At 64.5% G+C, this 27,402-nt stretch overlaps 7 protein-coding genes across 24 annotated transcripts; 2 read left to right on the forward strand and 5 right to left on the reverse strand.

The window, feature by feature from the left end:
* Nucleotides 1–64: 64 nt before the first annotated feature.
* Nucleotides 65–7,098, reverse strand: SLC34A3 (solute carrier family 34 member 3). 7 transcript variants are annotated; one of them, XM_027051045.2, is made up of 13 exons: nt 6,961–7,098; nt 4,686–4,808; nt 4,327–4,416; nt 3,720–3,848; nt 3,486–3,629; nt 3,299–3,410; nt 3,021–3,216; nt 2,736–2,825; nt 2,552–2,639; nt 2,302–2,469; nt 2,104–2,220; nt 1,886–2,010; nt 65–644 (listed from the first exon to the last, which is right to left on the reverse strand). In XM_027051045.2, exons 2-13 carry the CDS (start codon nt 4,768–4,770, stop codon nt 180–182), a joined length of 1,809 nt encoding a protein of 602 aa, XP_026906846.1. In that variant the 5' UTR covers nt 4,771–4,808; nt 6,961–7,098; the 3' UTR covers nt 65–179. The 7 variants fall into 7 exon arrangements, with proteins under 7 accessions (XP_026906846.1, XP_026906844.1, XP_053060289.1 ...); XM_027051043.2 differs by lacking the exon at nt 6,961–7,098 and adding an exon at nt 5,508–5,770; XM_053204314.1 differs by lacking the exon at nt 6,961–7,098 and adding an exon at nt 5,508–5,770 and having other exon boundaries at nt 2,742–2,825; nt 4,686–4,811.
* Nucleotides 5,682–14,393, forward strand: LOC113596699 (uncharacterized). Of its 7 annotated transcripts, XR_008290799.1 has the most exons (6): nt 5,683–5,821; nt 6,978–8,234; nt 8,408–9,274; nt 9,419–9,532; nt 11,160–14,045; nt 14,259–14,393. XR_008290799.1 is itself a non-coding variant. In XM_027051054.2 (5 exons), exons 4-5 carry the CDS (start codon nt 8,807–8,809, stop codon nt 11,370–11,372), a joined length of 939 nt encoding a protein of 312 aa, XP_026906855.1. In that variant the 5' UTR covers nt 5,682–5,821; nt 7,035–7,117; nt 8,179–8,234; nt 8,408–8,806; the 3' UTR covers nt 11,373–11,499. The 7 variants fall into 7 exon arrangements, 4 of the variants coding, with proteins under 4 accessions (XP_026906855.1, XP_026906856.1, XP_053060294.1 ...); XM_027051054.2 differs by lacking the exon at nt 14,259–14,393 and having other exon boundaries at nt 5,682–5,821; nt 7,035–7,117; nt 8,179–8,234; nt 8,408–9,532; nt 11,160–11,499; XR_008290801.1 differs by having other exon boundaries at nt 8,408–9,532; nt 11,252–14,045.
* RNF224 (ring finger protein 224) lies at nt 7,280–9,723 on the reverse strand. The gene is made up of 2 exons (XM_053204321.1): nt 9,410–9,723; nt 7,280–7,754 (listed from the first exon to the last, which is right to left on the reverse strand). The coding sequence occupies exons 1-2, from the start codon at nt 9,457–9,459 to the stop codon at nt 7,289–7,291; spliced, it is 516 nt and encodes a 171-aa protein (XP_053060296.1). The 5' UTR covers nt 9,460–9,723; the 3' UTR covers nt 7,280–7,288.
* Nucleotides 9,973–10,668, reverse strand: CYSRT1 (cysteine rich tail 1). The gene has a single exon (XM_027051058.2). The coding sequence runs from the start codon at nt 10,666–10,668 to the stop codon at nt 10,252–10,254; it is 417 nt and encodes a 138-aa protein (XP_026906859.2). The 3' UTR covers nt 9,973–10,251.
* A 409-nt stretch (nt 14,394–14,802) lies between the features above and the next one.
* On the forward strand, nt 14,803–15,600 carry RNF208 (ring finger protein 208). Its single transcript, XM_027051057.2, has one exon. The coding sequence runs from the start codon at nt 14,803–14,805 to the stop codon at nt 15,598–15,600; it is 798 nt and encodes a 265-aa protein (XP_026906858.1).
* A 1,533-nt stretch (nt 15,601–17,133) lies between these two features.
* LOC106989192 (uncharacterized) lies at nt 17,134–18,558 on the reverse strand. Its single transcript, XM_027051051.2, has 2 exons — nt 18,420–18,558; nt 17,134–18,188 (listed from the first exon to the last, which is right to left on the reverse strand). Exons 1-2 carry the CDS (start codon nt 18,501–18,503, stop codon nt 17,136–17,138), a joined length of 1,137 nt encoding a protein of 378 aa, XP_026906852.1. The 5' UTR covers nt 18,504–18,558; the 3' UTR covers nt 17,134–17,135.
* A 91-nt stretch (nt 18,559–18,649) lies between these two features.
* On the reverse strand, nt 18,650–27,400 carry NDOR1 (NADPH dependent diflavin oxidoreductase 1). 6 transcript variants are annotated; one of them, XM_027051047.2, is made up of 14 exons: nt 27,153–27,399; nt 26,733–26,810; nt 22,794–22,891; nt 21,782–21,880; nt 21,594–21,695; nt 21,274–21,483; nt 20,981–21,102; nt 20,650–20,870; nt 20,433–20,540; nt 20,136–20,250; nt 19,854–20,000; nt 19,637–19,755; nt 19,440–19,534; nt 18,650–19,352 (listed from the first exon to the last, which is right to left on the reverse strand). In XM_027051047.2, exons 1-14 carry the CDS (start codon nt 27,285–27,287, stop codon nt 19,208–19,210), a joined length of 1,794 nt encoding a protein of 597 aa, XP_026906848.1. In that variant the 5' UTR covers nt 27,288–27,399; the 3' UTR covers nt 18,650–19,207. The 6 variants fall into 6 exon arrangements, with proteins under 6 accessions (XP_026906848.1, XP_053060292.1, XP_026906850.1 ...); XM_053204317.1 differs by adding an exon at nt 23,877–23,997 and having other exon boundaries at nt 26,733–27,296; XM_027051049.2 differs by having other exon boundaries at nt 26,733–26,761; nt 27,153–27,291.
* Between the last annotated feature and the right edge of the window lie 2 nt (nt 27,401–27,402).

Below are 27,402 nucleotides of genomic sequence, written 5' to 3' on the forward strand. Positions count from 1 at the left end.
CTCCATGTCCCCCGGGAGCCAGCTCAGGGGCCATCCCCAGGCGGGGGAGTGAAGACCACTCACACCTGGTTTATAGCCTTGTTTATTTGGAAAGAAGCCAAGCTAGGTGACTCGGAAGTCTCCTGCTACTAGGGTCCCCCAGGGCACCCAGAAGTCCACAAAGTGGGGGTGCCCACCCTTCACAGCTGCTGGGAGGCCAGGACCTCAGGGTTCTCGTAGCAGTGGGCCTCCTTGGCAGCGGCCGGAGGGGGGCTGCAGACCCTGCAGGGGCAGCAGCGGCCCACCAGGCGGTCCCAGGGCTCCAGAGAATGGAGCCAGAGCGGGAGCCAGGCCCAGGACCGCAGACGGCGTGGCAGCCAGGCTGGCCGGTGCCGCTGCAGGACATTGACCAGGATGACGAGGAGTACCAGCCCCACCAGGGGTCCTCCGACTGCAGCCATCACTGTGCTCCCTGCCAGGGAGAGCCCGAAGGCGGCCAGCGGCAGCAGCAGGAAGCTGAGCAGCAGATAGGCGATGGCCACCCAGCGGTATTTGGCGGTCACGTCCCCGAAGCGTTTGGCCAGCGGGATGGGCAGCCGCAGGACAGGCACCACGTACCACAGCAGGATGCCAGCCAGATTGAAAAAGAAGTGGATGAGGGCAACCTAGAGGTCCGGGGGCAGGCAGGGGCTGGGAGCCTGGGCCTGGCACACAGGTCCCCCTAGGCTACCCAGGACACCTGCTCCTCCTGCTCCTCCTGCTCCCCACCCCCAACCTAAAGGGTACTAAATCCAGAGCCTGATAGAGGTCCACTTGTTGGCCCGGAAGGGCCACCCAGGGGGACAGATTCCGGCCAGGTGTGGGTGCACTCCTCAGGTTCGCCTCCTCTCCCCCACACACACTTAGGGAACCCAGTCCAGCATCCCAGTGTGGTGACTACGCCACCAATGACCACATGGGTCTGGCCCTCCCCTGGGCTCTGGCCTGGCTCCTGTGGGGAGGAGGTGCAGGGCCACACGTGCAGGGAACATAGTCCCCTCCAGGGGCTGCTGGACTTGAGGAGTCGGTGTGAAAGGTGCAGTCTGGAGGGCTTCCTGGAGGGGGTGGACCAGGGCCCTGCACCGAGAGGATCCGAGTGGACAGAGCAGAGGCAAAAATGCAGGTGGATGGCGGGGAGGGCTGGGGCTCGTGTCCTGGTGGGCAGAAGATCTGTCTGGGCTTTCAGGAGCTGCCCCTGTCTGGGCATTGGGGCAGAGCCAGTGGTGGACGGAAACTCGAGCCAGGGCAGTGGGCCAACGAAGGGGTGACTTAGAGACGGAGTCGGCAGGACTAAATGTGACTGGGTGTGGGGCACAGAGCTAGGGGACTAGAGGGAGGCATCCTGGAGGCAGAATTGCGGTCGTGTGCAACAACAACTTGGAGCACCTGGCACAGGTGAGGCGGGGTTTTGGCACAAAGAGGGCATGGTGTCGGGTTTAGATGGTAGGGGAGGGGGGTGCATCCCAGAGGAGGTGCAATAGAGGGGCTTAAGGCCCCCCGGGACCAGGATGCCTTGAAGGAGCACAGCCAGCAGCACAGGGTTGGGAGTGGAGCACGGGGATTCCTCGAGGGAGGCTGGGCAGGGGCTGCCAGAAAGGAGGAGAAGGCACCCAAGACCACATGACCCTTGAAATGACGTGGGCCCAGGGGAGCAAGAGCGGGGCTGGGGCTCGGAGGGACGTCCACAGGATCCCTAGGGTTTGAGGAGGTGGGGCTGTGGGTCCGACCCAGCAGCCGGAGATGGGTCCCAGGAGAGCTTGGGCCGTGGCCAGCCTGGCCGCGGGGTTGGACAGGAGGGAGCTGAGTCCAAGGGGGAAGCCCCAGGCCTGGATTCCGAGGGGGTCGGGGAGGGGGGTGAGGGTGGTACCTGGAGGGCGCTGAGCAGCATGTCCGCGGGACTGGCCAGGGCGGCCAGCAGGGCTGTGGTGGTCGTGCCGATGTTGGAGCCCAGGAAGAGGGGGTATGCGCGCTCCAGGCTGATCACCCCGACCCCTGGGGGAACCGAGGGGGGGGAGGGGGGGTCACCGCCGGGCCTGAGCCCTCGCGCCTACGGCCCAGAGCCCAGGGCCCGCCCGCTGCACTCACCCATGAGCGGCACAACGGCCGCCGTGAAGACACTGCTGCTCTGGAGCACGAAGGTCAGGCCGGCGCCCACCAGGATGGCCAGGTAGCCGCTGAGCCAGCTGAAGGGGAAGGGGAAGTCTGCAGGGTGGGGGGAACGGGGTCACCCCCCGCCAGGCCGCCGGCCCCGCCCCACCCCCATGCCCCCATTCCGGGCCGCACCAGCATTGATGACCTTCCTCACGGCCTGGGCGATGCGGCCGCGCAGCACAGAGTTAAGCAGTTTGACGATGAGGACGAGGCAGGTGCAGAGCAGGAGCAGGGAGGCGGCCAGAAGGATGAAGCCCACGGCCAGGTCCGTGAGCGTGGTCCCCACAAACAGGTGGTGGCCTGGGGGCAGGGCTGGGTTGGTGAACCACGGGGGGAGGGGGGGCGGGAGGCGGGGCCGGAGGGGGCGGGGGCGGGGCCTCACAGGGCAGCAGCTCCACCGCAGCCGTTCCGTTCCTCTCAGGGCAGGGGCCGGAGGCCGCCGCTCCACAGTCGCTGCTGTTCCCCGAGGTCTGGGGAGGCGAGGCAGGGCAGGCTCAGGACCGGCTCAGAGCCGGCGGGACCGAGTAATTCGGCAGGTCAGAGATCAGGGGTCAGAGGCACCTCACCATCACCTCCCTGGTGCCGCACCATTGCTTAATGAGGCTGCTGTTGGTGGCGTTGCCCGTGGCACTGCTTGCAATCTCATCAGTGTCCAGCTGGGGGAGAGAGGCGTTGTGACCGGGTACTGGACCCGCTCGCCTGGACTCACGCCCACAGCCCGGCTCGTTCTGCCCTCTGTTCCCCCCACCCAGTGCAGGGCCCAGGACGGAGGCTGGGGCTCCACCCCCCCCCCCCCCCACTCCCCGCATTCCCCGGCCCGAGGGGCCGCCGGAGGGCAGCACTCTCCTCACCTGCACAATGAGGTGTGTGAGAGGCTGCGTTAGCACCTTGAGGATGTCGGGCGCGTGCCCCCCAGGCTGCAGGCTGGTGGCGCCCAGAGTCAGGGCGCTGAGCCTCTCCAGCAGGGCTATGGCGCTCTCCAGTGGCAGCAAGATCAGCACCGTGAGCCAGTTGAAGATGCCGTGAACAGCTGAGCCGCCAAAGGCCCTGCCGCGTTGAGCGGGGATGGTCGGTGGCCTCAGCGGTGGCCTGGCTTGCGGCCCCCGGCCCTCCCCAGCTCCCAACTCACCTCCGAAACTCATCTCGGTCCCCTGACTGTGCCATTGAGACCAGGGTGCTGGTGATGGACGTGCCCACGTTGACGCCCATGATGATGGGCACACACGCCTGGACGGTCAGCACTGTGGGGGTGCTGCATCAACCTCCCGTACCCTGCCCAGCCACCACCGTCCCGGGAGGAGAGGGGGTGCACTCACATTTGGAGGCCACCATGCTGACCACAATGGAAGAAGACGTGCTGGAGCTCTGGACGAGAACTGTGACCAGCACGCCGATGACCAGTCCAGCCACAGGGTTGGACAGCACCACGTTTTCCTTAAAGATGTCTCCAGTCACCTTGCCTGTGTCCAGAGAGCGGCGCCCTGAAGCTGTGCACGACAGGCCGCCCGCACACTGCCCCCCACCCCCCACACCTCACCCCCGTCACTCACTGCTCAGCAGCTGGAAGGCGGAGCTGAGGATGTCCAGGGAGCAGATGAAGAGGTAGAGGCTGCCCAGGAGTCCACAGGCCTTGAGGAAGCCAGTGGCCACCCGGAGCACCCTGCCGGCCACGCTGAGCTCTAAGAACACAGAACAGGGCTGTCCCCGGTGCCAGCCCCCGCCCAGCCCTGCCCTGCCCATGATGCCTCCCAGGCCACTTCCTCCTGTCTCCCTCCAGAGCAGGGCCAGGGCCCCCCTTCCTTGTCTCTTCACAGGGCAGGGCCTGGGTCTGCCTCCTTGTCCCCCAAGGCAGGGTCTGGGTCCCCTTTCTGTTCCTTGGCAGGGTGGCCAAGCAGACTACTCCTGGGACCTCCCAGAAGCCTACTGGCCGGCAGGAGGAGGGGCCGGCTGGGTCAGGGTGGCTCTCATCTCCAGACAGGGCAGGCAGCTGATCTGAGGGACAAGGATCCCTGGGGCGGTGGTCTGCATAGTAGGTTTCTATACGGCCTGCTGAGGCAAACCTCCTCCCTGTGCTCTCTCCCTAAGGACCCTCTCCACGCTCAGACCCTGGGGGGTCAGAGCCCCATTTGGCCTGTTACCCGACACCTCAAGACCTACCTTTCCAGGACTGGCCAGTGTCCTTCAGCTGAGGGAGGGCCCAGGGGTCCATTTTCCCCTCTTCCAAGACTGGGGCAGAACCGGAGGTCCCTGCAGGAGCCAAGGTGAAGTAGGGCCAAGGACACCCCAGGTGGGGGGCCAGAGGGGGTGAAGGGGACTGTGGCATAGGGGCTTGGGGTAAGAGAGAGGAAAGGGGGCCTCCAGCTTGTCTGGCCCTGACTGGAATTGTCATGGGTCCCCATGGGCTCTCCAGGAGATAGGCAGGAGCCCCCTCCCCACTTGCACAGAGCAATGGGTCAGGGGCTAAGTGGATAGGCAGAGAGGCAGGCTGAGGCCTGGTCCCTTGGGGCTCTTGGTACCTGCATTTCCCAGGCTCCGGTCCACCAGGCCAACTGTGTCCAGAGTAAGGGGGGGGACCTGGCCACCCGTGAGGGAATTCGGCATGGATTTCTGGCAGGGATAGACCAGGCCCAGGCCTGGATCTGCTGGGGGCGGGGAAAGCAGGTCAGATACATAGCCTCCCCCTGCCCCGCCAGGTCCTGGGGTCCTCTAACCTGAGATCTGTCTTCCCTCCCCTCCCCCCACACCCGTCTTGCCGACTTCCTGCTTCGTCCATCTATGGGGGATGGCTATAGTGACCTCAGGCAGCTGTCAGGAGAGCCCAGTCCCGTTTCGGGGGCAGAGTCGAGGGGACCCTGGCTCCCTGGCTCCCTCGCTGGTCCTGGCTGGAAGAAGACCTGGTGGGTGGCCCAGGGCACAGGGTGCCGGGTGCCGGAAGTGGCTAGGAGCCGGGAACCCAGGGACCTCTCCTATCAGGTGTCATCAGGGACACTGCAGATGGTCCCAGCTTAGACTTTGGCATTTGATACCAGACCGTGACGTCTCTGCTTGATAAGGGCCCCACCCCCAGTGATCGGGGCAGGGCAAGGGGCTTGGGTGCCCCCACCTCGCCTCAAGGCTCCTCTCTTCAGCCCTCTGGGTCTGGATCCCCCGTCTAGTCGTCTACCCCATCTCCCTCCCAAGCCCCAGGGTCCAGGTACTGGAGAGCTTTCTGTCACCCTCCCTCCTGTCTCTTGTCCTCAGCTCAGGAGGCTCAGGGTGGGGCCTGAGCCCTGGGCCGGGAGGTCACCAGCCCTTGTCTCGGTGTCCCTGGGCCCCCACCTGGTTCTGGAAGCTCCTACCTGTGAGGGTAGTGAGGGGGCACCTGCGGGGAGGAAACACAGGGCGGGAGCAGCTGCCGGTCAAAGATCTGCTGGGCGCACACATGACCTGCTGTGTACTGAGCCCCATTAATGTTTACCCAGGAGTTGAGGCTCCCGAGGGGTACCTGTCACAGCCCCAGGTGCCTGCCTTGTCCACGTTGCACTGCTGCCCTGTGGCAGGTGCTCTGCACCCCCAGCCCAGCCCTCTTCGAGTGGGCTTCCTCCCTGGATGGGCCCTGAGCCAGGCCAGGGGTGTTGCAGGGCTGGGCACAGGCTCTGAGTGCAGGACTAGCGTAAGTAGACTCCTGTGTGGCACGACCAGACGCTGTGTGCTGCCTGCCCTGGGTAGGGCGGGGAAGGGCAGGGCAAGGGCAGGATGCTGGCACTCTGGCTGGTTGGCCTGGAGGCCCCTTGAGAAGTCTGCCCTGAGCTCTGCAGACCTTACTATGGTGGTCCCTACCCCATCAGAAGAGTGGGAGGGAGGCGCTTTGCACCCACCGGGTGGGGAGGGCCCCAGCCCCTGAAGTCTTACAGTTCACACCCAAGTTCAGGGCAGGGCTGGGCCCAGCAGTGCTCCCAGCGGGCCCAGCCTCAGTGGCGGGCAGTAATGGTGGGAGGGCACTGCGCCTCCACCTGCAAGTTGGGGGCGGGGGCAGGGCCCGTCCCCCAGGCCGCGGTGCTGCCCAGCCCACCGCCTGTCCCACCTGGACCGGAAGACTCAGCCCATCCTGCTCCCTCCCCCCGGAGAGTCCTGACTGGCGCCGTGGCTTGTGGGCGCCTCTCGGGGTCAGTCCCCTTCCTGCTGCCCCTGCTGGGGCATGCTCCTTCCCCTCCCCCTTGGGCCACGGCGCCCTGGTATAGTTGCTGCCCACCAATCGCTGTGTGCCCTGGGGGACTTTGCCCCAGAAAAGGAGGAGGTTTCTGAGTGTCCTCTCAGCAAATTTTCTTGTCCCTCCCTGTCCTGCACCCACTGCCCGGGGCAGGCCCAGCAGTTCCTCCCAGAGGCAGTGTGACAGTGTGACAACTCCTTTCGGGATGGGGATGGGGATGTTGCAGCCTGACTTGAGGGAATGTCTGTGTCCACAGCCTCCAGAACCTTCTCTGGCCCCTCTGAAGGGTCTGTGTGGTGGCCATTATGAGGTAGACAGAAGCGGAAGCTGAAGGCCAGGAAAAGGCCTAGTGTGGGAGTGGTCCTACCGAGCTGTGCAATCTCGGGCAGGCCCCCAGCCTCTCTGGGCCTAAAGCCAGCCGCGCCCCGGGGCCCGCTCCTTGGACATCTGTCACAGCAGGGACTTTGTGCCTGCAGGGGACCCTGCCGGAACAGTGCCCAACACGTAGTGGGTGCTCAGTGAGCTTTGTTGAATAAATGAACTTCACAGGGATGCTTTGCAAGACAGGGCTGAAGGAAGTGGCTCTCTGCTCTGGTTCCCACCTGTGGGACTTTTTTAGCCAGAGACCCGTGGAGGCGTCCTCTGAGCTGAGTCCAGACCTGGGTTGGGCCTGCAGGAGACTCTGAGTGCAGCAGCCCTCACCACGCACACAGTCAGGCTGGCCTGAAGCCCTGGAATCCTGGCCAAGACGGGAAAGAGGTAACCGGCTTCTCAAAGAGCCTCACGGTACCATGGGCACAGCCCCCACACTTAGGCTGCGGTCTGGGGGTGTCCGTGTGGGGCCCCAGGCCGTTCCGGGCTGGTTGCACGGCAGTCGGAGGTTCCACGACAAGCATGCCGTGGACAGCAGGTCCTCGGCGGGCGGTGGACTCAGACCTGGGGACTGTCCAGGGTGTCCCAGCAGAGGCCGCAGCTGCAGCAGCGTCTGGGCTGGGGGAAGTGGGGCTGGGTGCCCAAGGTGGGGCAGAGCCTGGCTGGCTGCTGAGTGACAGCGGTGCTGCCTTTGGGGGGCGCGGGACGCTGGGGCTCCATGCGAGGCAGCTCCCGCTCAGCCCTGACAGCCAGGAAGGCGGCCAGGTCGAGGTCCAGCATGGCCACCCCTCCACGGGGTGTGGGTGTGCTCTGGCGGCACTGCGGGCACGGGACCCAGCGCTGCTCGTGGGCCACCGTGTCCAGCCGCCGCACGCACGCCTGGCAGAAGGTGTGGCCGCAGTAGAGGCGGCGCGGCAGGTGCCCGGCCAGGTCGTAGGCTGAGTAGCAGATGATGCAGTCACCGCGCTGGGACCCAGTGGCAGTCCCCTCCTCGGAGACCCGGGAGCTCTCTGGCTGCAGCATCCTGGGGGAGGCGAGCAGGGGCGCTGCAGCCCACCCTGCCTGCCTCTGCCGTCGTCTGGCACCGTTTGGGCCCCGACCCCGGGGGTGGGGGGTTGGCCTGGGCCTCTGCAGACCTGAGAGGGTGGGTGGTGGCCAGTGGACGCCGGGGCCTGGGCCCAGGCCGGGCTCCTGCGGCTGCCGACCAGGCAGCATCCTGTCCCCCTGTTTGGGCCCTCCTGCCCAGCTCCACACCGCCCCGCATCCCAGCCGGCCTGAGCCCCAGGCCTCTCTTACCTGCATCCGCTCTCATGGGCAGCTCTGTCCAGAGGATGTCCGGGGCTTGAGGGGGGGACCCAGGCCGCCCTGCGGCTCCCTCGCTGGGGCTCGCATTACTGGCCGAGCACAGGCGAGGCAGCAGGGAGGCAGGCAGTGGGCTCTCCTTTCAGCCACAAAGCGCTTGCAACTGGATCCACCAGGCACCACCAACTCAGCAGGAGATAAAGTGCCCCCCCAGTCTGCCCTCACCGCCCCCCCCACACCCCTCCATGCCGGGACCCAGCTCCACTAGGCCCCCACCCAGGCCCGGCTTCACAGCTCACCATGGTCCTTGTCCCCACCCCGGCCGCCCAGACCCTCTCCCACCCTCCTCTTAATGCTCCCCCCACCTCACACCAGGAAAGCTCTCCGGCCTTGACCTGCATGTCTCCATCCTTCGGCTCCCAGCTCGAACACCGCCTCTTCCAGGTAACCTGCTACAACCCTCACGGGCTCCGAGCCCCGAGGGGTCCTGCTCCCCCAAAGCTCAATCATAGTGTGTGTGTCCAAGTTGATTTGTCCCAGCACCTTCCTCCCACCTGGTCTGTCCCCTCCGTCCCCATCATACGGCAGTGGCCAGCCCCACGAGGTCCCAAGGGGGTGCTCAAGCACAGGTGTGGAGACCCCCCCGCCCCCACGGACCACCCAGAACCTCCCTGAGGTGCAGGGCACTGTGGCCAGCCCTGGTCGACCCCATTAGAGGCTACACCCCGCCCCCAGCATCTGCCTGGCCATAGCCCCCAGGCCAGCCCAGTGACCATGACTGTGGGCACAGCAGAGCGGGGTGTGTCAAGAATGGTCCGGATGGGGTCAGGACCCTCGGCACCCTCACTACTCAGCTGGGAGGGAGTCAGAGCCAGAGGGGCTCCTCCTTACTCCTACCACCACAGCCTCTCTGTCTGGTTGGACAGGTTTCCGGGGCTGGCCCGGGTGGGGTCATCCTCTGGTAGAGGCAGGCCATGGGGCAGGGGCCAGGAAACTGGCACACCGGAGCCCCTGTACAGTCAGGCCAATGACATATCCACCCACACCCAGAGACGGGTCTTGCCCTGTGGCCAGTCACCCTGGGTCGGGGAAGGGCTGGCACCAGGACCCGTCCATCCAGCAAGGCCAGCTCGGCTTCCTCCTCTGGCTGGCCCTGCCTGGCCCTGGAAAGCACAGAGTGCCCAGCGCCGGCCCTACCACTCGCTCCTTGCCCTGGCATCCCAGCCTCCCCTCGGCAGTGAGGTGAGGACAGTGCTAAGCAGCTCAGCTCCCCACTCGTCCCCCCACCCCCACCCCAGGCAGGCACATCACCCTGCTCAGACAGAGGGGAGACATGTTCTCCGAGGGGCCTCACCGGCCAGTTCCTTTTCTGCTCACCTCGTCCAGGAGGCCCAGGCCCTGGAGGCTGGACACCAGAGGAGCAGCATGGCTTGGGTGCCACACAACAGATGTGCGGGAATGGGACATTTCACGGGGAACCAGAAAAACACCCCGGCCGAGGTAGGGCCGTGACTCACGGGTGGGCAGGGCTCGGTCCTGGCTGCCTGGGCCCCCGCTCTGAGAAACTTGCCAGTGCGGGCCCCACCCGCGCAGTCCCGCCAACGTGACCCTCCTCCTGGAGGCCTTTCTTAGGGCTCCACCCCCCTGGCTCCAAACACCACATCCTCCTATCGTCTGACCCACTGGCTGACCTCTCAGGCTCGGCCTCAGCCCTAAGGAACACAAGACAGCTTGAACCCGGGCCCGTCTGGGCCAGGGCAGGGGACACACTCCCACCCCTCCTGTCCAGCCTCTGGGTGGACCGGAGACCTGCAGCACAGGTTAGGATGTCATCAGTGGCTTCCCCACCCCTGAATGTACCACAGAGGCTTGAGGCCGGTGGTTGTGTCCAGCCCGGGACCCACTTCAAGGGGGCAGCAGCAGAGAAGAGTCACCAGAACAAAGGTCACTCTGATTTATTGCCGGGGCTGCGGGCCCTGAGAGAGGTGGTCAAGGGTGTCCCCAGGGCTGCCATTACAGCCAGTGCCCAGGGCTCTGTTTCAAGGGGCCGGAGCTGGGCTGTTGGCCTCTGTGGCGGGTAGATACTCCTATCCAGGGTGGGAAGTGGCCACCTCCCACGACAATGGTCCAGTGGCTGCCCCAAACATGTGGGCACCGCTGTGGCTGCCTGAGCCATGTTGGGGTCCTGCGGGAGGCCCCTCGGCCCGGCAGGGGCTGGGCTAGGAGATGACGCAGCAGCAGCTGTGGCAGCGGCAGAAGCGAGGGCAGTGGCAGCAGGGACAGCAGGGACAGCAGCAGCAGTGGTGGGCGATGTCATCCCCGCGCCCGATGGGTGGCAGGCCGGCGTAGGTCAGTCCTGCCGGGCGCTGCCCACCGCTGTAGGGGTTGCAGGGCTGCCGCCAGCTCTGCTGGCCCTGGACCCGGGTGGTCCCCTTGGCCCCCTCGCTCCCTGGAGCCTCCTCGGAGGGCCGCAGGAGCCCGGTGGGCTCCGAGGTGCAGGATCCCACAGGCAGAGGCTGGGAATCCAAGGAAGGAGGAGCCGTCTCCGGCCGCTGCCCCAGATCAGGCCGCAGGTGAGCCCGAGGGATGCTGACATGAGCATACGGGTTCTTGACGACCATCTCATGTGGGTCCATGGCCCAGCCTGGCGGGGGCAGGCAGAAGAGACAGAATCAGCTCAGCGGAGGGGCAGAGCTGCAGCCCAAGAGGGTGCCCAACCCGCAAAGGGCCCGGCTGTGGAGACACCAGGGTGTACAAGGCTTATGTGTCGTGTGGGTGCGCATGGGAGTGAGCTGGGTGTGAGGGCCGAGGTCTCCCAGCTGCCCTCCTTGCGTGGCAGTGGGGGATGGGGCGGGGAGGCTGGGAGATGCAGCTGTGCCGTCCCCGCGGCCGAGCCCCAGTGCAGGGAAGCCCCTCAGCCCAGGACCCACCTGCAGTGCTGATGGCAGCGGCGTCCCCTCTCGTCCTGTGGGCCGGGTCCCAGTGCCTGTGAGGCAAGCAACTGGCAGCTGCCTTTTCCCTCCTGGGGAGGGGCGGGGCCGTGGGGCGGAGCTCAAAGATGGGGTTCCCAAGATCCCAGGAGGCCCCAGCTCTCCCAGCACAGCAGCCACCCACCCTTCCTTCTCAGGTGGGTGGTGGCCCAGCCTGGGCTCCGAGGGGCACGGCCAGCCTGGGTGACTCAGCCTCCATGCATCTGAGGCACGTCGTCATCCCTCCCAGGACCTGCAGCTCGCCAGGAAGGAGGGCAGGAGGTGAGCCTGAAGTCAGCCTCAGCTCCCAGGCCTGCGGTGGGCTGGGGAACCCCAGCCATCAGTCGCCTACCTCAGGACCCCTGTTTTGAGGCAGAGGGCAGAGGTCCTCACTTCAACCAACAGCCTCTGCCTGGCAGACAGAGGCTAAGATGTCTGAGAGCACAAACTGCTCTGAGGTTTATAGGTTTCTAACTGATAAAAAATGTTTTATTTACACACCTTTGCTAAAACTGACCTTACAATTGGCGACGACAGGGGCTTCATTCGCAAGTGTTGTTTGTAGCTAATTTCTGAAAATGCAGCTTCTCTTGGCGCGCTCAGGGACCACCACCGGCTCCCCACCCCACCAGCGTCTCCCACTTTCATCTGTAAGTTGGCAGGTAGCACCTGCCACACAGGGTCGCCGTGTGTGTGTGCGTGTGTGTGTCTGTGTGTCTGTGTGTGACGGGATGACAATGGATGTGAGTACTTGGGTCTGGGCCTGGCACTGGTGATCTTCACCCCTCGGAGCGATTAGGGCAGTAGGGTGGGTCAAGGACCTGCGCCCCCAGTCTTTGGTGCCCAACGGAGCCCCCAGGAAGGGAGGGATCAAATCAGAGGTGGCCCAGAAGCCAGCGTGACCGGGGTGGCCTGCCTGAGGCCAGTCAGACCGGTCCGGACACGAATTCCACCTTTGCGGCACCGGGGGTGGAGGGAAGCGGGCCCCGAGCCCCTCGGACTTCGCAGGTGTACGACAGATGCTCATTGCGCAGGCTCTAGAAGCCCCACCCACTGCCCCTACAGACTCCGCCCCTTGCTGCGAGGCGGAGGCTGGCGCATGCGTGAAACAGGCCTAGGATGGCCGGTGGGAACTTTATTCCCCAGAAGCCTCCGCGTTCCAAGGTTTCTCTAAAGACCCGGTTCGGGGTCTGCTTGCTCCGGACGGTCCAGGACACGGCCTAGGCCGCTCAGCTCTGACCGCCGGAGCTCCGGAGGCGCGGATTTGGGCGGGCTCGGGAGGTGGGCCTGAGGGGGCGGGACCTCACTCCAGGGGCGGGGCCTCGGGGCAAGGGGTGGGGCTTGGTGGCTGGTGCCTCCTTGGGTGCTCGCCCAGCGGGCGGGTGGGAAGCTGAGCAGCCCCGGAGGGAGGCCGAGGCTGGGCGCCTAGCCCTCCCCTGACCGGGGCTCTCTCAGTTGTCCATCTTAACCAGAGCCCATAAGGCTCTCGCTGCCCATCCCGTCAGGCACCTGCTCACTTGCACACCTCTCACACCCGCTCTCCATAAATGGCTTTGGAAACTGAGACCCAGACACTAGCCTGAGGTCACACAGAGCAGCAAAGTCGGGCCCCATGGGACAGCTACGCTGCTCCAGTCTGTTTTGCCCGCGTGGGCTTCGTCACCAGGAACAGCGACCTCTCTGAAGGAGCGGGGCAAGGCCCATAGCCAGGCGCAGTTCGGCCTGGACAGAGCAGAGGGGCTGTGGCCAGAAGAGGCTGAGACTGTCCAGGGTCAGGCACAGGGCCCAGTGCTGGTCACTGGAGTGCTAGCCTGCCACGTGGTAGCTGGCTTAGGTCAGGGGGTGGCACTGTGGAGGTCCCCGGCAGCTGTGGTCCCCTGCCCAGTAGTTGCCAACACGTCCTCTGTCCTTTCTCTCACCTGAGGGTTCCCCACAGGCAGAGAGAGGGTAGACACCAGGGAATCAGGGAAGCCCGGCTTGAGGAAACAGAAAGGAATGGGGCCTCCATGCTGGGTGGGGTCAGGTTAGCACACAAATACGTGACAGCAGGGCACGTGCTGACCTGATGGGATGCCGGAAAGGGCCACCCCACCCTGGGCGGGTGCGTGTCCTCGTGGGTTGCCCCACTGGCCTGTCCAGCTGTCTGTCGGACCTTCCGCATACCCCTCACCCTGTCCAGCTGTCCATGAGTCCTGTCCTCGGACCCTTCTCCCAACGACTGTCCCCCTCTCCATCCACTCCTCTGCTAGCTTGCTTGCCCACACCTACTCAGCCTCATGGTCACATCATCCTCTTTGAGCCTGTCAGCGTTGAGCACAACCTGGTTACACTTGTGAGCCAGAGGCATGCCTACTGGGGGCACAGTGGAAGGACAGCAGTGACGCTGACTCTCTGGGGGGGGGGGGACACACGGCAGTCCTGGGGGGGGGGCTATGGGAACCAGCTTTGCTGAGACCCCCCAGTCTGCTCCTCTTGTCTTCTTCCCTCTGGCATTATGAGGTCTCGGCTTCGAAAAGCAGGATTTGCCTTCTAGAATTGGGGGTGGGGGTACTCGACTAGGACCCAGGGTCGGTCAAGCAGGACTGGGGGTGGGAGTACTGGAAAGGGGTGTCGCGGGGGTCCCGATTCACACGGGCCCTTCCGGCCCGCAGGGAAGGGCAACCCCGGGAACCGGCACCAGGCCCGCGGCGATGGAGGGGCGGCTGAGAGACTGGCCCCGCCCCGCGGACCCCGCGCGGGTCCCCAGACGGGGGGTGGCGCTGCGGGCGCGGGCGGGAGCCGCGCGCACTGCGGTCCCCGCGCCTCCGCCGCAGAGCGCGCCACGCTCCGCACGCACCTGCCGCCGCGCCGCGCTGCCCGGAGCCCCGCGCCCCGCGCCCCGAGCCCCGCGCCCCCGGGAGCCGCCGTGCCGCGCCATTGCCCGAGGTCGCCGCCGGAGCCGCCGGAGCCGCCGGGCCGAGGCGCGGGCGTCGCATCCGGGCCTGCCTTTGAGACAACCTCTGCGGCGGCGGCGCGCGCGGCCCGGGGACGCCAGGCTGGGGCAGGTGAGCTCGGGCGGGGCGGGGCGGGACGGCCGCGGGGTCGCGACTCGCCTCCCCTTCCCACCCGGGCAGGGGTTGGGCCTTGGGGGCGGGGGCTGGGGAGGGGGCTGGGTCCCAAGTCCAGCGAGGGTGAGGGTCAGAGGTCGGGAGCCCTGTCTTTTGTGCGGGGTGAGGGTGGGCCCTGGGCGCAGCCCTCACGCTGTCTCTCACCTGCAGCTCGGGCCTGGTCCAGGCCTCTCTTCTGCTCCCGCCGCCGCCGCCGCCGCCGCCGAGCCCGCGGCCTGGGGCCTCCCGCAGCCTGGGCTCAGGCTAGCTGCCTTCCCTGGGAGCCTTGTCCTGGAGCCATGGGGCCCACCTAGCCCCTGCCTGCCCGGATGTCCCTGCTCAGGGACTGCTGACCTCGGCTGCAGGGGGAGCCCCCCCCACGCCCCCTCTCCGGCCTCAGCAGCCAGAGACCCTGGGTGAGCCCCTGGGCCAGACCTGCAGCCCAGGGCAGCCTCCTGTACTCCCCTGCCCCCGCCTCCCTCCTCCTCCCCCACCTCTTCCTCCTCCTCCTCCTAGGACTGGACCGGAGAAGCCACTGTGGCCACTGGGGGGGGCCCTGCCCCCCCAGCTCTCGCCGGCCGCCCCCAGGAGTCCTCGGGGCGGCCGGGGTCCCCACCAGGCCTGGCAGGACCAGGATGCTGCTCCCTCTCCGCCTCCCCGGCCTCACCCAACGCCCCCACCCACCCGAACACCCAATCTGATTGGAGACAGCCGGATGCCGGCTGACCCTGGGCCCGAGGTGGGCAGTGGCTGGCCAGGCCTCCTCATGTCCTGCCTGAAGGGCCCCCATGTCATCCTCAAGATGGAGGCCATGAAGATTGTTCACCCTGAGAAGTTCCCCGAGCTGCAGGCGGCTGCCGCTTGCTTCCCACCTGCACCGAGGCCCACCCCTGCTCTGGCACCCAAACGCGCCTGGCCCTCAGACACAGAGATCATCGTCAACCAGGCGTGTGGGGGGGACATGCCCACCTTGGATGGGGCGCCCCGCACCCCTCCGTTGCCACGACGGCCCCGAAAGGGCAGTGTGGAGCTGGGCTTCCCCCGCGTGGCGCCAGCGGACGAGGTCATTGTGAATCAGTATGTGGTGCGGCCCGGCCCTGCCGCCTCGGGGCCCCCCGCCACGGCGGCACCGGCTTCAGGTGAGCCCCTGGAGTGCCCCACCTGCGGGCACACGTACAACGTCACCCAGCGGCGGCCCCGCGTGCTGTCCTGCCTGCACTCCGTGTGTGAGCAGTGCCTGCAGATTCTCTATGAGTCCTGCCCCAAGTACAAGTTCATCTCCTGTCCCACCTGCCGCCGGGAGACTGTGCTCTTCACGGACTACGGCCTGGCCGCACTAGCCGTCAACACGTCCATTTTGAGCCGCCTGCCACCCGAGGCACTGACCGCCCCATCCGGGGGCCAGTGGGGGGGCGAGCCGGAGGGCAGCTGCTACCAGACCTTCCGGCAGTACTGCGGGGCCGCGTGCACCTGCCACGTGCGGAACCCGCTGTCCGCCTGCTCCATCATGTAGCACCCGCCCGCTCGACGCTGCCCGCCAGTCCTTCCTTGCTCGCCGCTTCTTCAGGGATCCGGCCCTGCCCTGTCGCCTGTTGACCCCTCACCCACCACCGCTTCCGGCCCCTCCCCGTGTGGCACTGCCGCTGCAACCAACTCTGCCATTAAAACTCTTTGCCAAAGTTTGCACCTTGTTCCCTGGACTGAAGCCTGCTCTTGCGGCCTGTGCCCAGGGCTGTGGCCCAGACAGGGTCCAGCCTGGAGCCACCAGAGGGAGGCCCAGTGCCTCTTGGGGCCAGCCTGCTCTGCTTGCCAGGGAGGGACCAGGCTGGGCCAGGCACGCCGCTCAGGAGGGCTGGGCCTGGATGTGCATGTGCGTGTGTGCACGTGAATGCCCCGCACGTCTGTGCAGAGCCAGCCTTCTGTGTGTGCTGGTGTGGGCAGAGGTGCAGAATGGGCAAAGGGCAGACACGTCCTCTGCACCGGCCCCTGGATGTGGGGGCAGCTGTACGGGGGACACCTCAGTCCACCGGGCTCCTGGTGCCCACCAGACCCTCTGAACTTGAATGGGAAGGGCCTTTGGGCCAATCTGAGCCAGGACTGAGACCAAGACTGGCTGAGATCCTGGTGGGGCAGGAGGACTCGGGGGCCTTCTATCTCATACTCCACTACCTGGATTTGGGGAAGAGCCTTTGCAGTGGAGGGGAGAGGAGGGAAGGGTTGGGGCGAGTCCCCGGATGCCGAAGAAGGGGTAGAGACAGCAAGAACACAGTAACAGTGGTTCCAGGAGAGCTGCTGTCTATTGAGAGCCATTCCTTGCGCTGGGCACAAGCCCACAAGGTCGTTCTGTGTTTGTCCTTTAGATAAAGGGCTCAATGACATGAGGTTGCAGGGCACTGGGCCTCAGCTCAGTGCTCCCCAGCTCCAAGGCCTGGCGGGGCCCTTGTTCCTTGCAGTTCGGGCACCTGGCCGCTCGGGCCGCCCCCTTGGGTCCTGACCCAGCCAGTGAGGGAGCGATTTGTGGCCTGAGCTTGCGTGGCAAGGGCCCCTCCCCTCTGGTGCCCTGTCCTTCAGGGAATACACACTGGCCCTCATCTGGAACATGACCAGGTGGGGGGACCTGCACCCAGGGCCCCACTCTCTTCAAGGAGTCACCTCACTACCAGACGGCTCTGTTCACTTTCGTGTCCGCTGTGTCCCTCTTGCAGACAGGCCGGGCGGGGCAGGGAGACGGGGTGAAGACGGCTGTGTCAGTTTGGGATCCTTCCATCGAGGGGGTGCTTGGGGGGCCCTGGTTGCAGACCTCCTCCAGCACCGCCCTTGGGCATCAGTAGCGTCTGGGCAGCAGGGTACTTTGAAGTCTCTGGCTCGGTCGGAGGCTGAACACAGGTTCCTGGGTAGCCCTGGCCCCAGACCTGGTTCTTGATTGAAGGCCAGTGCCCCCCTCAGTCTTGGGTTTTTCAGCTTGGCCATCAGGCCTCAGGGCAAGCCCGGGCCTCCTGGCCCCTCGGCGGCCCTGGTGGCACGGGCGGCAGGTGTGCCGGGCCCTGCTTAGTGGCCAGCGCGGTCCAGCAGCATAAAGAGGAGCCCCAGCAGCATGAGCGGCGTGAAAATGAGCAGCAGCCCCAGCAGCTCAAGGGCCAGCAGGCCCAGCAGCACTAGGCGGCGGGAGCAGGGTCCCCGTTCCCGCAAGGCCCAGAGCCGGGCACCCAGGCAGGGCGGGCAGGGTAGGAAAGGCAGGCAGCCCCGGCCGCCCACGGGTCCTGCCAGGAAGCGGAGCTGGTACCGGTGCTCCAGGGACGCCCAGGGCCCAGGGCCGCGGCGGGCAGGTGCAGGGGGCGTGGGGGGCCGTGGGCCCTGGGGCCCGTCCGCCTGCAGCAGCTCCTTCTGCAGCTGGCAGATCTCCCACTCAAGCATGGGTGTCCTCTGGCGACAGAGCGGGCAGCAGACCCGGCCCAGGTCGGCGCTGGGGGCCGTGACCAGCAGCTGGTGCAGGCAGTCCACACACAGGCCGTGGCCACAGTTCAGCAGCGCCAGGCGGTGCTCACTGGGCCCGTAGGGCTCTGTGCAGATGGGGCATTCCTCCTGCCCCGGTTCCCCCGCTGGCTCCCCCTCCTCACCCTCCCTTGCTCTCCCAGCCCAGGGGCAGGCTGTGGCTGTGGCCCCCAGGAGGGGTTCACTGTCTCCAGCCCCTGCACCCTGGGTATTCCCAAGAACCCTGCCGTCCACCTCTTCATCTGCCAGCCCTGGGTGCGGGGGGGCCAGGCGTTCAGGGCCTGTGGAAGGTGGACGGGGGAGCCCAGCGCTGAGGTCACGGGGGCCATGAGTGGGGGCCCCAGGGCAGGGGTCAGGATGGGTGGGTGGGGTCCCCAGGGTGGTGACGAGGGTGGTTGGGGCCGTGAAGGTCAGTGCAGCCCTCTGGGTGAGGGCAGGGCCTGGCACAGACCTCGAAACTGCCGCAGCCTCGCCCCACCCCGGAAAGTCAACTTCACCTGGGACCCGGCGCTTGTGCTGGCTCCGGGCAGCTCCTGGGCCCACGAATGCCGTCTTCACGGGATCTGCCCCAGCCCGGACGTGGCCGCCTCCGCCCACCCGTGTCGGCAACTGGCGGACAGACAGGCGGACTCCAGGCAGCAGACTTGTGGGTAGGCGGGAGGGCTCGACTCCTCCTACAGGAATTCCCCTCGGAGCACCGAAGGCCCTTCCCAGGGGCGGGGACAATGGCTGCCCCACCCCCCGCCCCGTTCCCACCCAAGGGACTGCTACTCCTGGGACCGCTACTCCTGGGACTGGCAAGGAATGGTCAATCCCCACTTGGCCAGGGCCTCCCCTCACCCATCCTTCCAGGGCCCGCTTAGGCTGCCCCCTGCTTGTCGGAGTCCGGGCAGAGCCCATACAGCGTGGGCAAGTAGGACACATCGCAGAGACTCAGACCCGGAGAAACTACTGCAGCAAAGACGGCTGAGCTGTGGTGCATTTGTGCTCGCCACGACTGCTGTCCCCGTCCAGACACTGTGGGCCCACACACGCCCTGAGGCACCCAGACAGGCACGTGGAAGAGCAGATCAGAAACAGCCAACAAGAGCCCACAGTTTATTACGGAGGTGTTCCAGGAACAGGGTGAGGAAAGAGTGTGCTAGCTGGGGGTCTCCTCTGGTCCTGCCTTCCAGCCCTAGCCCTGGCCCTGCGAGGCCCTGCGACAGCACCATGTACTTTGTGGGTGGGCACAGAGATGTGGCAGAGGGGGACTGGGAAACTGCTGTCCCCTGGGACAACCTCAGAAGGCTCTCCGGGCTCGCATGCTGTCTGGAAGCTGGTGTCCGGGGAGCCCCTGATGCCCATCAGGCTGCCCGTTCCTTCCTGGGGCCCCGTCCTTATGCAGGGTGGGGCAGCCCAGGGACCATGCTGACCAGGACCCAAGCTGGGGCCAGTGGGGAAAGGCCGGCAGTAGCCTGCAACCCTGGATGGGGGCAGGGGTGGGGTGGTGAGTGAGCAGCGATGTCAGGACTGGGTATAGGACCCCAGGTTGACTGAAGTGAGGCTGTGCAGGGGACAGGGTGGAAGGTGACAGTAGCCCCCCAGAGGGCAGCATTTAGAGTGGCCAAGGCTGGCAGGATGGCTTCTTAGGCCCACGTCTCACTCTGGAAACGCATCATCCGCTGGAGCCTGGCAAGGTAGTTGGCTGCATCAGGGCCGGAGAGCCCACCCTCCTCCTGGAAGACGGACGTCAGGGCTTCTGACACATCTGCCGGCATGCCCTTGGCATTGCTGGAGGGACGGGCCAGGAGGGCTCAGTAGGGCTGGGACCTCCGGAGGGCGGGCTCCCACCCCTACCCCCCGGGGGCCCAGGCTCACCCCGCCAGGTAGAAGTAGGCGCCTCGGCGGTCCAGCAGCTCCCACACCAACGGCCCGAGCTCCCGGAGCCTGTGCTGCACGTACACTTTCCGCTCCTACGGGGAGGGGGAGCGGAGGGGGCAGGGGCGGGGCATGGGGATGGTGCATCCTTGGCCTGGCCCCCTCCCTGCCGGCACTGCCCTGCCCAGCACACCCACCTGTTCCCGGGAGAAGGCTGTGAAGAGGGTCAGGCAGCCCTTCCTCTCTAGCTCCAACCACTCAGATTCCCAATAGAAGTCTTGGTCGCGCCAGCGGCAGCCGAAGAACAGGAAGTTTCCTGGGGGATCACAGGTGGCCTCAAGCCTGGACCCAGGTCTGTGAGGCTCGGCCCGGGCAGCCCCAGCTGCCACCCTGCCAGAGGCCCTGCGTGCTCACCGGTCTGACCCCGGGCCACCCGCTCCTGGACAGCTGCTCGGAAAGGGGCCACACCGGTGCCGGGACCCACCATGATCACAGGTGTGTCCGGTGTCTCCGGGAAGGTCAGGCTCCCGGGCCGCACCCACAGAGGCACCTGGACAGGCCCTACGGCAGGAGGGAGGAGGCGTGAGGAGGCTCTGAGGACCAGGGCCCCGGTCCAGGACCGGCTGTGGTGCACAGAGGAGAACGGGGGCCCTGGCCCAGTGCTCTACCCGCTCCCCTCCAGAAAGCAGGGGTCACCTCGCCCAGGATCCAGAGACGCCAGCCAGGAGGAGCAGAGGCCCCGGCGGGGCTCTTTGAGGCGCGTCTGGTAATGCACCACAGCGACGAGAATCTGCAGCCTCGAGGGGTGAGCCTGGGGATGGGATGGCGGGTGCTGTGCTCCACGGGGCCACCTGCCTGCCAACCGGCCTCAGACTCCGCCCACTTCACCCGGGCGGTCCCAGACGTGGGGCAGATGTTGAGGGTCGGCCCCCCGCCCCTCGCGATCCCGGCATCCCTGAAGCCGGTCCTGGGCTCTGCCCGACAGGCCCTCACCAGCAGAGAGGAGGCAATGGAGAAGGCCCGCGGGCGGATCGGGGGGATGAGGTCCAGCAGGTAGTCTGCGGGAACAGCTCCAGCCGTGTGTGGGAAGTCACATAACACCTGGGCAGAGACAGCCCCGGCTAGGCTCCGGCCAGCACCGCCACACGTGGCTGTGGCTCAGAGCCCTGGGCCTGCCCGTCTGCCCGCGCCTGCCCGCGCCTGCCCGCACCTCCAGGACGGTCCTGCGAGGCCGGTTGCAGTACGAATACAGCTCCTCCTGACCTTGGGGGGCACTGAATTGCAGCAGCTTCTCCCGCTCCAGCTCGTGGGGAGAGAGACAGGCCAGGAGCTCGAAGAAGGAACGGCGGGGCACACTGGCGACGTCCAGGTAGTGGGACACGAGGTGCCTCACGGAGCAGGGCTGGGGCAGCTGCGTGGGGCAGGGGACACCTGCAGCAGGAAGCGGGGAGCCTGTGAGGGGTCGGGACACGGCTGGGCAGGCCGCAGACCCCGGGAGGGCGGAGAGAAAGGGTGGCCGCAGCCGGGGTCCCCGGGCTCACCTGGCTCCCGGGGCAGCAGCGTGAAGTACTGGTCGGGGTCCAGGCCCAGCACCCTGCAGAACTGCTGGACGTGGCTGGCCTGGTTCTGGGGCCGGATCAGCACCACGTCGCCAGCTGCAAAGCTGCATGGGAAAGCCAACGGGAAAAGTGAGGGAGGGTGCGGGCAGGGCACTGGGGGCTCAGGGGAGGGCTGGGGGCGGCGGTCCTCGGATGGGTGTGTTTCCCTGCAGCCTGGCCGGCACCCCCCACCTCATCCCTCGGCCACCACCCACCTGGTGTCTCAGGCCCCTCACCTGAGCCCAGAGCCTGTGATGTCAAACTCGATCAGCCGTACGTCCTGGAAGTGAGAGGGGCTGGTGACCCTCTGGTTGGTGACCATGGGTGCCAGGAAGGGCTGCTGCTCTGAAGGGGGACCTGGGGGATCTGCACCGGCCACATGCTGCTCCTCAGAGCACATCTTGGGGGCCTCCGGAAGGAAGCGGAGGGTGAACTTGGAGGGCAAACTGTAGGGAGGACACACACCCGTCAGGCTGTCAGCAGGGCCTCACAAGTGGCCCCGCGGCCAGGCCGCTCTAACTGCACCTGCGGGAGCCCCACCGGGGCCCACACTCACGGGACTCCGGGGGGGATCACGCCAAGGTCAGGGGGCACCGGGTAGAGCCCCAGCACCTTCTCCCACAGAGCGTGCAGCCAGGGGTCAATAGCAGCGTCGGGCCTGGAGAGAGAGAGCATGTGCGCGCTGTTCTGAGGGGCCCCTGCCCCTGGCCGGGCCTGCAGGAGAGCTGCCCCCACCCCACTCACCCCAGCTCATGCTGGTCATCTCCCAGGCACGCAGGCAGGAGGGCGCTGCCCCCAAGCTGCAGCAGCCGTCGGTGCAGCTTCTTGGCCACGAAATTGAACCTACAGAGAGAGAGCCAGGCTTGCTTGGGCAGGCCCTGGGCGGAGGGCAGAGGGCAAGCAGCCCCGAAGAAGCAGAAGACCCCGGGCCTCGAATGACACCTCTCCCAGAGAGCGCTGTTGGCAAGATGCCTGCGTTTGTGCTGCCGTGAACCAACATCTATGTTGTGCTCAGAACAAAACCCCAGGCACAGGAGTGTCGCGCTGCCCTGTTCACCTCAGCGAGCACAGTCCTGCCCTTGTTGTGTCTGGCTTTGGAAGCGTTGGTAAGACCAATGACCCCCCACCCCCACCCCGCCCGCCCTGTGCTGGACTGTTTCAGTGACCTAATGACATGCGAACCCTCACACACAAATTCCTCGGTGCTTCTTTAAGAAAGCACGCAAAGCAACATCATTCTTGGCTTAGGGTACAGATAGGTCCTGAAAATTGGCAAGAACAAGGCCGAGGCGGTCATGCCACCACACCCAGGGAAGCAGTGGCCTTGGAGGTGGCTCCTGGGGCTGGGGGGTCTTCCGGGCCCCTTGCCTCGTCCCACTGTGCTGTCTTTGTGAGCCCAAATATCTCATGGAAAAGTGGGAAGAGCCAGGTAGGCCTCTGCTGCCCTAAGTCACGTGTCAGCCTATGGTGCTGCCTGAGGCCCCTGATGTCCCGTTCCAGACGTCACTTCCCGTCCTACGAGACACCTTGGGCCCACCCCGGAGTTTTGGTGCCCACTTTCCTGTCCTGCCAGCCTCCTGTCTGTGCTCTGCTCACCCTTCAAGCCCAGATGCTCCCCGATGGTCCCCACAGCCTGGCCATGGCCCAAAGTCTAGAAGGAGCCCTGGGGGCTGAGTCACCTGTCCGTCCGCCAGGACTTTGTGCTCAACCCCAAGGGCAGTCCCTGCAGGCCAGCCGCCTTCCTGCCCCTACTCACTTGGCGTAAGAGGAATCCCCGAGGCCCAGAACAGCAAAGTCCATCTGACAGAGGGAAGTCGGTGGCAGATTCTTCCGGAATATGAACCTCCAGAAGTTCTACAGCCAGAAGAAGCCAAGTTAGAGGCCCTGCTTTGGGCCACCAGGGCCCTAGGGTGGAGTAGGGAGGAGCCACAACCTAGACCCTCCCTGTTCCTTCAGATCTTTGTTACTGAAACCAGACCATTTTTTATTCTATCACAATGGCAAAAGATTTGGAAAAAGGCAGAAACTCGTAAACCATAGAGCTGCCCCAGAGCCACCACCAGAGTGTGGAGCCCCACCCCTTCCCGGGCAGGGGGCCCTGCGAGGGCTACTGGCACCCGCCCCACTGCCCCCCCAGGGCAGGAGTGGCACCTGCTCCTGCTCAGGCTGCCCCTGGGACCACTTCCTCCCTTCACACCGAGCCCCATGTCCCAAAGACCCCTCTGTGGTCCTCGTCTCATCCCATCAACCAAGTTTCTCTTTTGGCGCCTTCTTCTAGCCCTGGGCCCCCACCAGGCTGCTTTGTGCTCACTGCCACCCTCACGGCCAAGGACCCAGACCTGTGTCCTTCCCCAGGACACCCTCACCTCCATGCATCTGGCCAACCCAGGGGCCTTACAGCCAGACCCCCAAGGTCACAGCCCAGGTGCCTCTTCTTTCCTCCGGGGACCCTCATTGGAGCCTGTCTGGCCCACACTCTGCCCCAGCCTCCCCACAGGCCTCCAGAAGCACTTCTCAAATACAGCTCCCCATCACCTTCAGCCCGTGGTGACCTGAGCCCTGGACACCAACTTTCACATGTGGTCCAGGCTTTAGCTGCATTCCACGTCCCTTGTACTTCATAACTGGCATGGAGGGGCCCTGTTGGGGCACAGCTCTGCTCACTGGTCCTGGACCACCCTGGACCACACCCCAAGGGCTGAGCTGCGTCAGCCAGTACTGGGGACTACACTCTCTGCCTCTGGAAACCTCTCCTGCATGCTCCTCCTCAAAGGCCTGTTTCCCGAAGCTTGCCAAAAATATCCTTCCCAGTGAAGGTACACTTCTCACAACTCCGCACCTGCAAATGCTTGGGCCCTCCCTTCACAGTGACTGGCAGGTTGGCAGGGTGCACTTCTGGTGGAAATGGTTTTTCCAAAAAGCCCGAGTCCTTGCTCCAAGCTGGTTCAGCTGGGCCACCGCTGCTGAGAAACCAGCATCATGTGTCCCCCTCTGTCCCCCACCGGCTACCTGGGCACTCTCGATCCCCGAGAGCCGTAACCCACCATGATGCGCCTTGGCGGGAGCCATTCCACTCAAGATGGGCCCTTCCCAAGTACCCGGTGGACCCTTTTCCAGTTCTGGGATGTTTTCTTAGTTGCTCTCTTTGGTCAGTTTCTCCCCACTGTTTCTCATTCCGAGGTTACTAACACGATCTTAGAATTTTGCTATTTCCTTTCTTGGTTCCTCGTTCATTTTTGGTTACACTTTCCAGGAGAATTTCTCAACTCTGCTCTCTGATCTTTTCAAGTTTTCCTGCTATCGTCTTAAAGAGCATTCCCAGCGCTTCCAGCTTTTGCCCTGTTTTGTGTGTCCCTTCCTGTCCTGTGGGTGCCGAGTTCTGGACGGCCCGCTCCGCCTCTACTCCTCCAGGGTACCTGAGGGTATGGTGGTTCTTCGTGGTCTATTTGTACTTAAGACGCTGACAGAAAACTGTGAGTTTGGGCCTGTCACCCAACGTGCGTTTCGTGGCCGGGATCCTGCGGGACTTGCACTGTGGTTAGTTTCCCCACAGAGGGCTCCTCTGGTCCACTAGCCGGGAGCACGTGCCTGACCACAGTGTTCTGAGGACTGAGGCAAGGCAGCCAGTGTCTTCCTGTTTAGTACAGAGCTGGTCACTAAGCCTGGTCTTCAGCAGGTGCCGCGCCCCCTCCTCCGTGTTCCTGGGACCTCAGTCTGCAGCCTCTCCAAGGAGCCTGCAGGTCGCACTGTGGCCGGGGAGGGCCCCTCCTGACCACCTCCGTGGAGGTGTCCGTGCCTGCAGTCTTCGTTGTGCACCCTCATCCAGGGTGACCATCACCACCTTCATGCTGTTGGCTTCTGATGTCCAGTCTGCACCCCAGCCCAGCTGACCTCGTAGAGGTCTTTGTTTCCCCTCCCCTCCCCTCCCATGTCCTGTGTCACAGCATCCACAATTCACCTCCTGCCTTTGATCCCCTCACACTTGCCTTCTCTCCTGTCCCTCTTCTTGTCTCAGACCTCTCCTGACTGTGCTGGGGTCTTGGCCCCATGTCTCCCATCGTCCCCTGCTCTGACCCTGCTCTTCGGTCATGAGCCTCTTTCTCCCCCACCACCAGCCTTTAACAGGTCTCTCTCACCTTAACACCTTCTTTCCAACCCCTTAGCCCCACTCACAGCCAGAATCTTTCTCGTGATTGTTTAATGTACAGACGTCCTTAAGATTCTCTCCACTTACCTGCTGCTCCCCTGTGACCTCGCTTCTCTCCAAGTCGCTGATACCGCTTTCCCCAAAGTCACCAGCAGTCCCTTTGCTGATAAACCCTACCAGTTCTGCTCAGGTTTTATCTTACTTCACTTCTGTGCAGCTTTGAGTGCTGGAGACTTTTCTCTCAGAACAATCACCTTCCTGCCTTGACCTTGGATTTGGGGCACTCCCTCTTTTTGCTGTTGGGAGCCACTTTCCTGCCCCTCACAGGCTTTTCTCCACCTCCCATGCCCTCCGTGTTCAGGGCCACCTGTCCCAGGGGAAAGGGAGGGGCTTTCTCATGCCTCGCCCAGGGTCCTTGCTAGAGCTCCACACCTACCTTGTATCTCCCCCTGGACGACTTCCAGCCCTTGGCCCTCCTGGTCTCCATCTCTGTGCATGGAACTACCATCCACTCTGGTCCCTGAGCCCGAACCCCTGTCTCGACTTCATCTTTGTTCCCAGCTTTTAGGCCTGTGTGATTCCACGTCCTCTCAATTCTACTATAACATCTCTGGAAGGTGTCTTGTTTTTCTCTGCTGTCTGCCCCCCTCCTGCCTTCACTGTGCATCCTCTTGAGTTGTTCTTGCTCTCCTACAGCCTGTCCTCCCTGTCGACACGTAGCAGTTTTGCTAGAACACAAATATGACTGTCACCCAGTGGACTGCATGGCCCTCCACCTCAAGCCCATCCACCTTGCTGGGGCGGTCCAGCTTCTTGGGATCAGGTCTGGCTTCCTGCCTCTCGTCTCCCCTCCCCCCCTTGATGCATTCCTTGGCTCTGTCATCCCCAACTGCTTTCTGCTCTTCCCTGAGCTGGTCTTTCTCCTCTGCACAGGCTGCTCCCAGTTTCCTGGTGCCTGGCTAGCCCCCACTTATCCTCAGGACTTAGCCTACACTCCTTTCTTCCAGGAAGCTCTCCCTGAGCCTCCAGGTTGGGCTAGATAGTGTTTATTAATGTCCTCATGACGTCTGGCACTTTCTCTGGCAGCACGTATCTCCTCGTATTGTAACTGCCTGTTAAAATTGTTACTTTTGCTATATTGTGAGCTCCCTGAGGAAAGAAATAGGTTCCTGGCTGGATTCCCAGCACTAGATCATGTTTGGAATAGAATGTGTGTTCAAAAGATGGTCAAAGAATTGAAGAATGTTCCCAGAGGAAGGTCCAACAATTTTGAAACACTCACAAGACCCAGACCAGATTCATATATAGCCCTGGAGAAAATATTAAAGGTTAAAATGGAGAACAAGGCTATTTAGTGGCCTGTGAACAGTTTATTAGGGAGGACAGCCAGAGCCCCCAGTTCCCTCCCAAATCCACGGCTAACGTGCAACAGATATAGGAGGGCAACTGTTCATTGTGCTTCTTGGACTCCCCAGGCAATGAAAACAGTGAGGGTCCAGGGCAGTGATCTGAGCTTCTGAGCAAAGAAAGCCTTCAGGTCAGCCTTACCTTCATGTTGTCAGGGGGGTCTCCTTGGCCTGTAGTTGCACAAACAAATATCACCAGGGGCTCACTAATCAGATTCACCTCAACAAAAAGACACATGTGTTAAGACCTCGGGCTGTAGCAAGTAGGTATGCTCTCCGCAGCCTGGCCCCTCTCCTTCACTCGGGGGGTATGGCAAACGGAGTCACGAAGCACCCGTGAGCGGCCGGCCTGCCTTTGCCCTTTCAGGCTCCATCCTCCCACCTTGCCCGTTTCTCCATGTGCTAAGCCCTGCCACTCTTCCCAAGTTTTCCTGTCCCCTAAACCCGCCATAATGGAACGGTCCGCTCTCACACAACACACGGTGCCCTGCGGTCGAGGGCTCTGGGGGCTGGCGCCCCCGGCCTGCTCGGTCTCACCGCCCAAGCCCTAGGGCTCCCTCACCACCGAGTAGGAGTCCAGGGCCTGCACCCGGCAGTCAAGCCGCCGGCGCCGAGCCTCGCGACCCAGCCTCTCCGACACATCCTGGGCCGTGCCTGTCTGGCTGCCGAAGAGCACCAGAAGCCCCGGGCTCGGCATCCGGGCGCGCCGGGAAACCCCGGCATCCAAGCACCGGACCAGCTAAGAGATCCCGCAAGCCTAGGTGGCCCGGACCAGCTTGGACTTCCGACTTCCGGTGGTGGCCGGAAGTGAC

The sequence above is a fragment of the Acinonyx jubatus genome, chromosome D4 (genome assembly GCF_027475565.1).
Source record: "Acinonyx jubatus isolate Ajub_Pintada_27869175 chromosome D4, VMU_Ajub_asm_v1.0, whole genome shotgun sequence".
NCBI classification, from domain to species: domain Eukaryota; kingdom Metazoa; phylum Chordata; class Mammalia; order Carnivora; family Felidae; genus Acinonyx; species Acinonyx jubatus.